A 15,149-nucleotide genomic window follows, 5' to 3' on the forward strand; every position below is an offset into this window, starting at 1 on the left:
CAGTGAAAAGTGACACCAGTACATAGCAAAAAAAATAGCAACTTAGTCTCCCCCCTACCTATGGAATTACCTTGGCACAGGTCACAGAGGTGACAAAGCATGCTAACAAATGTGTCCCATACAAACAATAGGAAATGTTCATTGTGTCTATGTCCACGAGGTTTACGGTAAAGCATGTTACATGCTGATAAAAAAAAGAGCTCATGAAAGATGGCTGTCCTCATAATAATGTATTAAAATCAAAATTTGAAAAACTACGATCAGAAAATAAAAACATGTTCCGGTATCTGGCTCTAATGCATGAAAAAGCTCTGGGCAATATATTCTCTTTAAGCCCAGCGATCAGTGATCTGATTATTTTCTCTGTTGTGTTAGGAGTATAACTAAAATACGTTGCAAATCTGTGTGATTAACCTCATCGTCCAACTGATCCCCTCGTATAATAACAACCCTTTACACTCATCTCATCCTTCATCTCCCTGGGACCATCTGTGGTCTTCCATGACAGTTTATGTGGTGTATATCTCCAGTGGGTAAAAAAAAAAATATAGGTCATTGAAGTGGCATAAGGATGTTTTCACAAACTTTTCCAAAATTGTTGCAAAACTTTTTACTGAGATTTGCAGCGATTTTCCTCAAATCATGGTAAAAATTGTATTTTTTTCACCTTGATTATAGTCATTCATGGCAAAAATGCACCAGTAACTCAAATTGGAAACACCGCACAAGGCTATGTTCAAACAACGTATTTTTAGATGTTATAACGGCTGTTGTTGTGAGCTGCAAAAGCGAAACGCGAAACGGTGCTTCTTCCCTTCTAAGCCTTGCTGTGTGCACAAACAGCAGTTTACAACCAGACATTTGGCACTAATAACTAAAATTTATAAACTAAAACTATAACTTTTTTTATTTTCATGGTTTAGTTCTACTAAATTTGCTGAAACAGTTGTACGGATAAAACTTCTTGCTACATTTCTATTAGTTACTTTGAAAATGAGGTCTTTGAGAATATTTCTTATATGTCATGGCCTTTTCAAAACTGAAATTTTGACAGAAAAACATGAAAAAAAAAACAGCCAAAAGCCACAACGTACTCATACAGCCTGCCATATTAGAAAATAAATAAATTAAAACAAGATTTAATTAATATAGACATTCTTATGTGTTTTGTTACTAATTGCATTATTCCATGATTACTAATTTATGTCACTATGTAAATAAACAATTTTTGTTAAAAACAAAAAAACAAAAAAAAAAGTATTTGAAAATTCTGGCTAAAGAAGTAGCAGCCAATAGAAGTTTGACTTGCCGTGGGAACGTCCAAGGCGTCAGTGAGTTTCGTGCACAAACCCTATAAAGTTAGAATAGGGCTTCTGCATGGAACCTGCTGATACCTAGGACTTTTCCACAGAACCAAAAAATTCCATTACCAGCCGTCAATATTTTATATAAATAATGAAGGATCAAGCACCAGATGAAGCCAGCAAGTGAAACACAAGTATAAGGCTGGGTTCGCACTACGTTTTTGCAATCCGTTTTTAAAAATAAAAAAAAATTTTAAAAAAAGGAAGAAAGAAATAGGAAAAAACGTAGTGTGAACTCACCCTAAGTCACTTTTTTTTTTTTTTTTAAGCTGTTAGTTCGGGTCATCAGATCCAATGCCAATTGGGTCAACATGGCAGTATAGTTACAAAAGCAGGCAGACAAAAGAACAACTTACATCAGAGTCAGAGATAGAGACCCGGTTTGATTCGATTGTTGGCCTTCGAACTATTCGTGGTGATATGTGTGATGCAGGACCAGTTGCATATGGGCCATAGGCCTGGTGCTGAGAGGGCAGGCAACCACCTGTAGGCCTTTCCTGGAGAGAGAATTTTCTGTTTGAAAGTGTAGGCCTAGAAGAGGTTCTTTGGAAACAGCTTAAGTCCCTCTGATCTTGAGAAGAAAGGAACACATCCTCACTAGTTTCAGAGCTCATACCGTTATTTGTCATGATGTGCATTTCTTCAGAAAACAGCACATTTGGCCCTTCAGCTTGTTCATCCACGTCGATAGCAGCGACCCTCTCAGCAAGCTCAGTCTGAGTGTCTTTACTTGAGCCGGAATCACACTCCATTGCTACAGTGTGGGAAAATTCCACCACAGTCTCTAGGGTGCAATGCACAAGTTCTGAACCGGCCACAATAGATTTTCTTAATTAAGGCTTTGTGTTCACACCGTCCCTGCAATAAAACAGAAATACCCATTAGTGACGGCATGGAGAAAAAGAAACCTGTCACTATTATTGGGCTATATTTACACATCATAAAATAAAGGCAAAATACTGTTGTAATTTTAGGGTTAAAAAACCAAACGCCATCTTGTAATAATCTATCAATGTAATAATGCGCTCCATTAAAGTCAATGGGAAATTGGCTGGCAATGCACACACTAAATAGAATAAGGTCCGTATATGATTACAACCATCAAAATAATGAACATACTCATTATTTACCACCTGATTTTGTAATGAAAACAGCCATTATTTTCACCTGCTCATACATTTTTTTTAAATTTGTACTCCAAATCACGACCATATTTTGATATTTGATTTTTACTGTGTGGACATAGCCTCAATTGACCCTTTTGATTTTCACATACCAAAATGGCTGTCAATGTTTCAGGGTTGCTCCACAGCTGTCTTTTTTTTGTTTTGTTTTGTTTTTTTAACACCAAATTGCCACCATTTAATGCAAATTACTGCTGTCTTTTGGATAAACCGGCTGCAATTTGGGGCCAAAATGACAAAGCTGAAATGGAAACTAGGAGACACATATCAGTGCATCATTTACTCTATCGGGCGGCCTTTAACCTGGCAAGATATGAAAGCTGAGCTGTGATTGGTTGCAATCTGTCAGGCATTTTTTTATTTAAACAAATTGATAAAACTGGGCCCATGTTCCAACGTGCAAATGGTAAATCCACATACAAGCATAGATGTACTTGATGAACAGAATGAATGATCATGCCGGGAATTCCATTCTGTAGCACATCATCCGTATTTATGGTCCGTTCATAGCAGAAATTTCTACACATCTGCAAACGTTTCATTAAACTTAATGGGGGAGATTTATCAAACATGGTTTAAAGTGAAACTGGCCCAGTTGTCCCTAGCAACCAATCAGATTCCATCTTTTATTTTCCAAAGAGTCTGTGAGGAATGAAAGGTGGAATCTGATTGGTTGTTAGGGGCAACTGAGACAGTTTCACTTTACACCAGGTTTAATAAATCTCCCCCATGTGTAAAATCAAATAATAAGGTGACATGTTAACGACGTTAAGGCATTTTTCTCCACTGAATTTAATATAATGTGAAACACAAGCAGACAAAAATAGGTACAGTATATTGTGACGCATAACTCAAAATGCTTGAAATGCACCATCAAATACAGTGTGTGAACACAGTCTAAGATATTGTAAATCTTTGTAATCAATTAGATTTCTTTACTACCCCTGGTGAGATGCAATGACAATTAGTGTTCCTCTAGCGAGCTTGTGGAATGAGAGTCATGCAGGTTATTGCAATTATTAGTCTTTATTATCATAACCCCAAGATGATATATTAGGAGTTATATTTACCTCTAGCAGAATACAACATTGAATTATACAAGCAGCTACTGTGCCGGCACAAATCATCTATTAACTTATAATACAAGGCTTTGCAAAGTGTGAAAATATTACTGCTCGAAATGCATTTATATACAGAATATTACATGGACACCAGAAAGTGAGGTAGACAATGGCATCAATCTTATCTCCTCCATTATTATTAGCAGCACACTTCTAAATTCCAGTGGCTTTAATCCCCAAAGAATAAGCTTTCATTACACTGTTACTAGACAGACATGATATGAACGCAGGCCAAAAATTCCTAATATATTATATAATATATTCTTTCAGAAGGATGATGCACGCTGCCACACTGTAAATATAATTCAGGAATGATTTGAGGAACATAAAGTTCAAGACTTTGCCTCCAAATTGTTTAGTTCCTGGGATTCATTCATACATTTAGTGATATTTAAGGCCTGGGGATGTTGATGTGACGGTCCCCAAGAGTAAGAGACATCCTGCCTGGTGAAGGGGATGCCCAACCCAGCAGCCCCCTAGTTCATTAGGTAGGGTCCTCTAGGATGACACCCTCGACTCCCAGGGGATATAGTTTGACAGTACTGATCCCTTATAAAACCATGCTGAAATGGAGGCATACATTTATTTTTCATTGAGATACTTCAATATAGCATTTCTGGAACGATTTACATATAACAGATGTTACTGGGAAACTGACAACATGGATAGGTGGCATATATCCGTGGTGCTAGTTTTCTATTGCCAATGCCATTAGCGCTGCACTGTGATTTGCCGTTTCTTTAAAAAAAAAATTATCCCCGGGCTGGCCCCACATGGCCTCTGCCCGCCCCACTCTCCATCCGATGCTGTCGCTTAAGGCTGCTGCATGCCTCCTCCAGAATGACTGACAGCCAGAGGAGGCTGTATAGGTGGGAAGGTGGGAAAGGCAGAGGGGCCCTGGGGCAGGCGCTTACAGTCACAAACACTCCACTGCTCAAAGAAGTGGCATGTCACTATTCCGAGCGGAGAGCGGCGGCAGCAGAGGAGCGCGCGCTCTTCCATAAACAGGCTATGGCACACTGAGGCAGGCAGGATTCCGTGGCGGAAAGTTCCGCCGCATAATTCCGCCTGATTTACTCAGCGTTAACATACCTTTAGACTGGAAAGAATACACCACTTTTTGCAGGACATACAGCTGCTAAGTACTGAAAGACTTGATGTTTTTTAATAGAAGTAAATTACAAATTTCTGGCACCAGCTGATTTGAAAGATTTTTATTTTATTTTTGCAGAACTACCCCTTTAATGGTTCTTTGCTCTAAAACCTCTAAAACGCAGCAGACCACCACCAAATGTATTAACTATTAAATGTTTGATCCATTAGAGGAAATGTGTCATCAGAAAATGAACTATTGTTCGAATCAAATCAAATTGTAAAATATGCATATGTATATAATGTACAAATATAATAATAAGCTGACACCTCTTTCTAGCAGTGTCCTCCTTATCATCACAGACAGGATAATAGTGAGATGCAATGCCAGTATATAGATAACTATATATAGTGCACTGGAGCATTTCTGCCCCACAGAAGTGAATAGGGTTAAGCTCCACGTCCATCTCTAAATGTTGTTAAAACAGCTCAGACAGGATGGTTTCCCCCATAATAATGTACAAAAGAAGAAATTAAAAGAAAAAGAAAATCAAAACAAAAAAAATTGTCACTAATCGGCACAAAAAAAAAATCTACATTATACACAGCCTTTAAAGTAAACTTTTTTTTTTTTACAGGATGGCAGGAAAAAAACCACAGTATTCTAAAATAATTGCTTTTAAAGGCCTCAGTGTTCAAAGCAGGCGGAGGGAGCAATTGGTCTTTGGTCTCAGAAGCCAAACAGCAGCATGATTCCTGATTCAACAACTAATATGATTAGGGAATGAAATGAGATTTTATGTGCAACTCCTGTATGAAAAGAACACAAACCACATGAAAGAATGCATAGCAGTGCTATAGTCACAGCCAAAACAAAACCCAAGATAGAAAACGATGTTTAATGCATCAATGCCACTGATGTCTGCTAAATCACCTGGGGCAGTAGCAAATCGTACATGCTGTTTTTATGTTCCATCCTTAAAAATTGTCTGAGTGAGCTTTTAAGGGGAAAATGTCTGACGTTGTGGAGGATGACCCCCTTCTAGATGGGTTTGATTTGTATTATAAAGATTATAAAGACTACAAAGCAAAGGATAGGTTCTGTATTTGCTGTGGGCCTATTAGACATTTATGTAGTTGGTTTAACTTCTGTTTCATGTAAAAAAAATAAATGTGAAAGATATACTTTTCTGTACTAGTGTTTTGTAATGTAGTGAGCTGGGAATGCGCATGAACCCAATAGGATCAGAATGAGGGTCGCCCGTATTTCCGTCACAGTGTGTTTATTGCTATGGATACCCAAATTACAGGTTCAGAGTCAAATTCACCACAGATCCAGAAGCCGCCGTAGTGACAGGTACTCTAAGGGCCCTATTCCACCGGATGATTATCGTTCAGATTATCATTAAATCGTTCGAATCTAAATGATAATCGTTCGGTTGAAATGCAGTTAACGTTTAACGACCGAACGAGAAATCGTTGATCGCTTTATAAGACCTGGACCTATTTTTATCGTTGCTCATTCGCAAAACGTTTGCAAATCGTTTGCATTGAATAAGACATTGTTCGGCCGTTCGCAGTAGATACGAACGCAATAGCGAAGAAATAGCGAAGAAAAACGATTGCAAATACGATCATAAGTAACGATTATCGTTCCATGGAAATGAGTGAACGTTTTCAGGTCTTTCGCAATACCGGTCGTTTGAGATTGTTAATCGTTAACGATTATGCGAACGATAATCGGTGGAATAGGGCCCTAACTCCTTCTGGGTCCTGAAGGAAAAGTTTTCTTTTCCGTGTGACACAGTGCTCTCTGCTGCCATCTCTGTCTGAGACAGAAACTGTCCAGAGCAGCAGCAAATCCCCATAGAAAACCTCCTGCTCTGGACAGTTCCTGTTTCGGACAGAGATGTCAGCAGAGAGCAGGGTGTCAGACGGAAAATAAAACACCACTTCCTGTTGGACATACAGCATCTGATAAGTATGGGAAGACCTGAGATTTTTAAATCTTGTAAATTATAAACTTTCTGAAACCAATTGATTTAAAAGAAAAATAAGCTTTAAGAAGCTATAAAAATTAGTTACATACAGAAGGAAAAGTTGCAGTCATTTTATATTTCTTTATTTTCTTCCTTCTGGGATTTGTCTAGCGCCATCTTGAGATATACACAAGTGTATAACTGTCAATGCCCAACTGTACATTATACAAGATTCATGTCCTAATATAGAAATCTTGTTTCCCTTCAACTACCTTTCATGCCACCTGTAAAGGAGGTTAAGCAGCTATTCCAAGAGAGCCCAGACATCATAATCAAGTAATTTTGCATAACAAGGATAATTTATGGCTAATTTATATTCACTGCAAAGCTAGATGACAACCTGCAGTAATGGCTTCCATTAGTCTTTACCTCCCAGCATTTATTAGCCATATAACACAACAAGAGAAGAATGGAGTACAAAAGTGTTAAATAAGGCACCACAAAAGAAATTTAAAGCACATGTTCACCTATTAACACCATCTTTGAGAATACAGTATAGAATCTGTTAAAGTAGTTTTCCAGGAAAACCTTATATTTTACTACATGCCACCCTGTGCCACAGAAGAATGAAAGAATGCATACTTACCTCCCCCACCCTTGCTCCTTTTGATGATGTTCCACTCCCTGTTCAGCCAATCACAAAGCAGAGCAGGGAGCGCAACATCATCAGAAGAAGCAAGAACTGCAAAGAGGTGGTGATCAGAAGATGTGAGAGCTGCGGCACTAAGTGAGTGAGGGAGGTAAGTATGTGTTCAAAGGGACACTCTGGCCATTTAAAATTTGTAATATATATATAGTGCTGAACTGCATAGAACATGATACTCATCCTGTTCTTACCTAATCCCACTTCCCCAGAACCTCCTGTGATATCTTCGGGTTCCCAGCTGAATACACCGCTGCTACTTTCAAGACTAACTGAGTTATCGGCTAAGCGGGCTGTCGCGGTTTGTTCAGCAGGGGACCCAAAGACGTCAAAGGGGGACCCTGGGAAATCATGGTAGGGTAAGAATAGGATGATTATTATGTTCTATGCATTCAGCACTATATTAAAAATTTTAAATGGTCGGAATACCTAAGCTTGGTTTTGCGTTTACATTACCGCTACTTCATACCACAATATATGTTTCATTCTCTAGATACTCTTTGAATGGTACGATGAGCTAGATACTGTACATCAAGCTCTGTGTTTTTCCAATAATTTCACATTTAAAACATGTTAACATGCTGCTTACATTTTGATTAAAATATTCATGTGATCTCATTTGGAGTCTTTCCATCGACCCTTTTATGATTTCATTTTTTTCCCCTCAAAGAGACATGGGATTTAGTGTGATTATATAGTGTTCACTTCAAACAGATGAAACATGAATGCAAGACTGAAAATAATTCAAGCTGTGGCACACATCAACTTTTAAAGGGGGTATTCCCAACTCAGCTAATATAGTTATACTTGTAGGGCTTGTCAAGTTATATATGTTTGCAAATACTTTTATTAACCAAACTTGCCTCCTCCTCTTGATACACCGCTCTTTCCCTCCCATTGTTGCCTAATATATATTGCAGTGAAATGATAGAATCCAGGGATTTGATCAAATCACACATACAGGATCTGCAGCAGATTTGATGGCGCAGATTTGAAGGCGACTCTGTATCCACAATCTGACCCCCCCCCCCAAAACCACTTGTACCTTTGGATAGCTGCTTTTTTTTTTTTTTTTTATAACTGTAATTTTTATTGCAAAGATTTTTCAAAAATTTTTTGCACAAACAGAACAAAGAATTACAGGGCATGTACAGGATAATGTGAGAAACAGCAATATGATGAGGTACCAGCAATAAGTATAAACATATCAGGCACAAGTAGGTAGAAATAGTGGCAGCACCTAGTTCTTCTGTGACCATAGCGGCACAGCATAGTTCTACAAGGATAATCAGAAAACATAGATAATACAGCAGCTGTCGTCTGATGATATCTACCTGTTACTTATGGCTCAGACAAAAAGTGGAACCAAACTACAGCCCCATAACAAAACCTTTTGACAAACAGACAACACAGACAAACTAAGACAGGACTCAACACCAAGGAGATAGGAAAAGGGGGGAGGGAAGGGAGGGGAGGTGGGAGGGACAGGGAAACTAGGGTCTACTGCCAGAAGAGGCAATCATATCAAAGGAATCCCAAAGGATCCATATGGACTCAAATTTATCAATGGCATTATTAAGGGAAGCAGTAAGCTTTTCTAGGGAACGCAACTCCCGGATTCTGGCGAGCAAACAAGGCCGGGAAGGAGGGGATGTTTGCTTCCAGGCACGAGCAATTAAGGACTTGGCCGCTGTCAGGATAGTGAGTAACAACTTCGCCTGCTTTTTCCGGAGGGTCTTTGGGAACAAGTTCAACAGACAGATTCCAGGGTCCCTAGCAATGGTAGCACCCAAGACTGTCGAGGCCAGTCTGCAAACCTCTACCCAAAATGGGCGGATAAGGGGGCAATCCCAAAATATATGGAGGAGCGACCCCACACTACCTGAACACCTCCAACATTGTGGGGGGATAGCATTATTTAGTTTATGGAGGAGCTCAGGCGTATGGTACCAGTGCATTAACAGCTTATAGTGGGATTCCTTATATGTGGTGCAGATGGAGGATCTTGCCGCCCTGTCCCATATCACATCCCAACACTCTGGGGGGAGCTGCCTGCCCAATACCGCCTCCCACTTATCCATATAGTGATGTCTAGCCTGGGAGCCATCAGAGGGTGAGTTAATAATTCGATAGATATCTGATATCAACCCTGATGTAGAAACGCCCCCTCTCACTAATTGTTCAAAGGCAGTTGGTTTCGAGACTGTGAGGGATCCCAGGCGAGACAGCATAAAATGGCGGATCTGTAAATAGGTATATTGCTCTGAGGGCGGTAGCTCAAATCTGTCCACAATCCTGTGGAAGGGGAGAAGGGTGCGTGTAAGTGGGTCTACCATGTCGGCGAACTGAAACAGTTTCTTGGAGCCCCATAGTCTAACTATATGAGATTGTAAACCAGGCTGAAAGTCAGGATAGAGAAGGAAGGAATTTAAAGGGGACGTTTTGGAATAGAGTTTAAATTTGGAGGAGCAGATGGACCAGATGTGCAAAGTAAAGTTAATGGGGCCAAGGAGGTTTAAATGGGAGAAGGAAGGCGGAGAGGGGTGCCAGAGAAAGGAGTTGGGATGGAAAGGTGCTAGCCATATTTTTTCAATCTCAGCCCATTTCTTATAGGCTAGGTACTTGGACCATGCAGTAATTTGTCGCAGATGAGTGGCATAATATGGATAGCTGCTTTTAATCCAAAATATGTCCTGTGGTCCGTTTGGCAGGTGATGCAGTTATTGTCCTAAAAAAATACTTTTAAACTTGAAGCCCATGCCAAACGGGAGTATCTGTGCCCTAACTTTGCACCACCCCTCCATTCCTCCTCCCCACCCTCTTCATCATTAGGAATGCCACTGGAACATTTTTCTTTATGCGGAACATTGCACAGGTGCTTAACGATCCAGCCCATGTGCCGGGCTGCCACAGGTGGGGAATAGGAGGCAATCTGCCTGGAGCATTCCTAATGATGAGGAGGGTGGGGAGGAGGGGCAGAGAGGTTGTGTAAAGTTAGGGCACAGATACTCCCGTTTGGCACGGGTTTCAAGTTTAAAAGTATTTTTTTAGGACAATAACTGCATCACCTGCCAAACGGTCCGCTGGACAGATCTTGGATTAAAAGCAGCTATCCGAAGGTACAAGTGGTTTGGGGGGGGGGGGGGTCAGATTGTGGGTACAGAGTCGCTTGAAGCTGCAGATGTGCTTTGAATCAACAACTTCTCTATGTTTGGCAGCGGGCGGACGGGGAGCAGATCGGCACACCTCCCCGACAGGCATATGTCGACGGGGGCTGACGTGAACTCTCGGCAGGCATACGGTGGCAGAGGCAGATGGGGGGAGCAGAGCGGCACATCTCCCTAGCAGACATATGGCGGCGGGGCGGATGGGGAGCAGAGCGTCACACCTCCCCGGCAGGCATATGGCGACGGGGGCAGACGGGAACTCCTGGCAGACACGGCGGCAGAGGCGGACGGGGGAGCAGAGTGGCACACCTCCCCGGCAGGCATATGGCGACGGGGGCAGACGGGGAGCAGAGTGGCACACCTCCCCGGCAGGCATATGGCGACGGGGGCAGACGGGAACTCCCGGCAGGCATACGGTGGTAGAGGCGGACGGGGGGAGCAGAGCGGCACACCCCTGGCAGGCATACGGCATTGGGGCGGACGGGGAGCATAGCGGACAGCCCGGGAGAGCAGGAGGCATGTCGCAGACCGCCATATGCCTGCCGGGAGGGCTTGGGGAGGGCTGGCTTCTAAATAACATACTATGGGGGAGGGTTGGCTGCTGTATAAAAGACTTGGGGAGGGTTGGCTTCTATATAACATACTATGGGGGAGGGCTGGCTACTGTAAAAATGACTTGGGGAGGGCTGGCTTCTATATAACATACTAAGGGGGAGGGCTGGTTACTGTATAAGAGACTTGGGGAGGGCTGGCTACTGTATAAGAGACTTGGGGAGGGCTGGCTTCTATATAACATACTATGGGGGAGGGCTGGCTACTTTAGAAATGACTTTGGGAGGGCTGGCTTCAATATAACATACTATGGGGGAGGGATGGCTACTTTAGAAATGACTTTGGGAGGGCTGGCTTCAATATAACATACTAAAGGGGAAGGGCTGACTACTATTTAACATACTAAATGGGAGGGCTGGCTACCGTAAAAATAACTTGGGGAGCGCTGGCTTCTATATAACATACTATGGGGGAGGGCTGGCTACTATATAACATACTATGAGGGAGGGCTGGCTACTTTATAAGAGACTTGGGGAGGGCTGGCTACTATATAACATACTATGTGGGAGGGCTGGCTACTTTAGAAATGACTTTGGGAGGGCTGGCTTCAATATAACATACTATGGGGGAGGGATGGCTACTTTAGAAATGACTTTGGGAGGGCTGGCTTCAATATAACATACTAAAGGGGAAGGGCTGACTACTATATAACATACTAAATGGGAGGGCTGGCTACCGTAAAAATAACTTGGGGAGCGCTGGCTTCTATATAACATACTATGGGGGAGGGCTGGCTACTATATAACATACTATGAGGGAGGGCTGGCTACTTTATAAGAGACTTGGGGAGGGCTGGCTACTATATAAGAGACTATTGGCAAGGGCTGGCTACTATATAAGACACTATTGGGGGCTGGCTACTATATGGGGCACTAGTGACAGGGCTGGCTACTATATGAGACATTTGGGGGCTGACGTTTATATGGGTCACCATTGGGAGGGCTGGCTACTATATGGCTACTATGAGGGGCAATATTGGGAGGGCTGGCTACTATATAATTACTATGTGGGGCATTATGGGACATTAATAGAGGGGTTGGCTACTGCATAGGGCACAGTTATGGGATTACCTACTGCTTGGGGGAAATAATGGGTAACCATTGGGGTTGGGGTTTAACCATATCATAGCAATTCATCTTAACATTTACCATAGTGCACAGTGCAGGGAGACACACCACTGACAGTCTGACAGTTGGGAGGTATACAGTGGCAGATTAGGGATTTCCTTACCTGCCGATCCTCGTATGTAGTTTATGCACTCCTGTGCAGCTGTGGGTACTACTATATTGGAAAGACCATCAGGCCCCTCTGCCAGCGGTTCTCTGAACATGTACGTTCGGTGCGCACAGGTAAAGGATGTCCGAAGGTAATAGAACATATGTGTAAGTTTCATGGCGGTGATGCAACACAATTGTGCTTTATGGGGTTGCTACAAGTTAAAAATCCCGTGAGGGGAGGGAATAGACATGATAATTTAATGAAAAGAGAAAAGGAGTTAATTTTAAAGATGGATGCCCTAGGACCTCTAGGGTTAAACGATCGCTCTGATGTACATGGCTATAAATAAATAGAAGAGACATAAGATATGTGTGTATATATAGGCAATGTTGCAGCAAGGTTAATGAAATGCACTTTGTTCCTTTTTTGCATTGTTTTTAACTTTTTTTGTAAATTAGAAGTTTTTTTTAATTAGCACGGAGTTAAAAGGGGCAAGGTCACGGAGTGACGTCAGGGCCGAGAGGAAGCGTGAACGTCATCACGCGAAACAGGCTGTCTCCCGTTCACTCACCTGACCGCGTCCATGAGCACCTGTTGTAACTAATGGTGGAATAAAGTTATGGATTTTTCAAGGATACACGAGTGCCTCATCTTTCACTTCTTTGTTGAAGAAAACTATTATACATAAAACATACCTGCTACATGCATCTGCTCTGTATCTTTAGATTTGTGACACCTTCCTGCTAAAGCCAGCTTAAAAAGATATGCATCTATTATTTCTATAACCAAGCAGCTAGTTCCTGCGGTCACAGTCTCCTCCTTGATGCAGCGAGGCAGAGTCACAATCAATGCAGGTTCAATACACAAATAAGTGGCAACAGATGGAGAGCATGGTGTCACAGTCTGCACTAGGGGAGAGTGCAATAATATGACATTCAGGTAATATAAAGGTAAAGCTGTGTTCTCACATTGCAGGTGGAGTGTGTTTTTAAATGCTTTTCTTTTATTGCTTCAAGTGTAACTATCATTTCAGGTAACTTTTTCAGGATGTTCTGCATTATTTGTGCCCACACTATCACTAGTATCTGATGTTTTCTTCCCTGGTTACCATTCTGCAAACTCCTTGGGGGGGATTTATGAAGACCGGCGTACAAGTATGCCAGTCTTATATTAGTATATTAGGCCCCGTCCCCTATCCCCAGGCAGGAAAGAGGCGCATGCGAGCACGCGTAAATCATGATAAATGAGGTGCGGGAGAAGGCCACACCTCCTCCCTGACTTAGGGGCGAATCTGCACTTTCTCTCTGGTGTACGCCTCGGGCGGACGCTTTGTAAATGTCCCCCCCATCTCTGTGTCTGCTTTTCTTATGCTTATCTGCAGTGTGGATGCAGACTGACCTCTCTCTCCTGCCTCCTATATACTATGGAGGATATTTATGAAAGTTTCGCCCCAGGGTGTACGCTAAGGAGAAGGCACAGATTTGCCCCTTCTCCCTGGAATACGCCTGCCGTATATTTGTTATGGGTATTTTGTTATGGGGTTTCACTTCTCTATTGAAGTTAGAAATATAGAAACAGAGAATTGTCAGCAGAACAAGACCAGGTCCATCTAGTCTGTCCTTATAATATTTCCTTTCTTATTAACTTAGATAGATAGATAGATATAGTTGGTAAAATCAGTATCAAATCTTCAGCATTTCAGTCCTGTGTGAAAGTACCCTAATGGATACGCTGCAGCAATGCAGTCAGTAGAAAACCCTATACTCCTATTTTCATACTTTGACACCGTAGCACAGGATAAAATGTATTAATAAATGATCGAAAGTCTGTATTATTATGTATTTCCCCCCGGTCATGACATACAAGATTCCACCATGACAGGTTCACCCAATTAAGGAAAATATCTGACAGGAACATCCCCTTGGAATCTGACTTAAAGGGCACTTACAGTACTACAAGTTTGCGTGAACGCTGAGCCCCAAGATAACACATGTCAGACAATGAATGGAAGATGTCAGCCTATAAAAAGGCTTTATTGTAGAGCACATTTCCCGAGTAAACCTTTGGAAAACAAAAAGTGTTATTTGTCACATATTACATAAACTCTAGGAAAAAAAACACAACAACTGCAAAACATGAGTGTGGGGCAAATAGTGTTATGGTACCAAGAAGGGCCAACATAACGCTTTTTTTTGGTGTTTTTTTTAAATTATTTTGGATGGATGTCATTAGCCGTCCAAATAACGTCCATTATTTCCAAACAAGTGGTTGGACCCCGAGTGTTTTGATATGAGAATACCCCTTTAAAGGGAAACTGACAGCACGCATATGCATATATCGGTGCTGCCAGTTTCCAATTTCCCATCACACAAGCATCAAAAACATACCTTTGGCACTGCTTTGTGATGTGTAGTCTTTGTAAAAAAAAAAAAATGATTGACAGCCTTATTCTAGAGGAGGCAGAGGTGGCCTGAGAACAGATTAGTGGCCAGAGATTGGGACATGGTGACACTGTAAATGCAAAATAAAGCTAATTTATTTATTTTTTACAAAGACGCCATATTACACAGTGGCACCAATGCTTGTGTGATAGGCAACTGAAAACTGGCAGCATATATCTGTGCTGTCAGTTGCCCTTTAAGCATTCTCTTTCTCTTTTTATGTACATTACAAACCAGTCACTGGATACCAAGGTGCATCCCTTAAAGG

General features: G+C 41.7%; 1 protein-coding gene across 4 annotated transcripts in view; it reads right to left on the bottom strand.

Moving 5' to 3' along the window:
- The window catches only part of CAMKK1 (calcium/calmodulin dependent protein kinase kinase 1), a 158,298-nt gene that overhangs the window by 91,351 nt on the left and 51,798 nt on the right, over positions 1 to 15,149 (bottom strand). For 3 of the 4 annotated variants that reach the window (XM_069971140.1, XM_069971137.1, XM_069971138.1), the window contains exon 2: positions 1,721 to 2,222. In XM_069971140.1, the coding sequence (XP_069827241.1) occupies positions 1,721 to 2,116 (396 nt within the window). In that variant the 5' untranslated portion in view covers positions 2,117 to 2,222. Of the gene's footprint in view, positions 1 to 1,720; positions 2,223 to 2,968; positions 3,034 to 15,149 lie in introns of those variants that run through there. The other variant, XM_069971139.1, reaches the window with a different exon arrangement.

This window comes from Dendropsophus ebraccatus, chromosome 5 (genome assembly GCF_027789765.1).
Source record: "Dendropsophus ebraccatus isolate aDenEbr1 chromosome 5, aDenEbr1.pat, whole genome shotgun sequence".
NCBI lineage: Eukaryota > Metazoa > Chordata > Amphibia > Anura > Hylidae > Dendropsophus > Dendropsophus ebraccatus.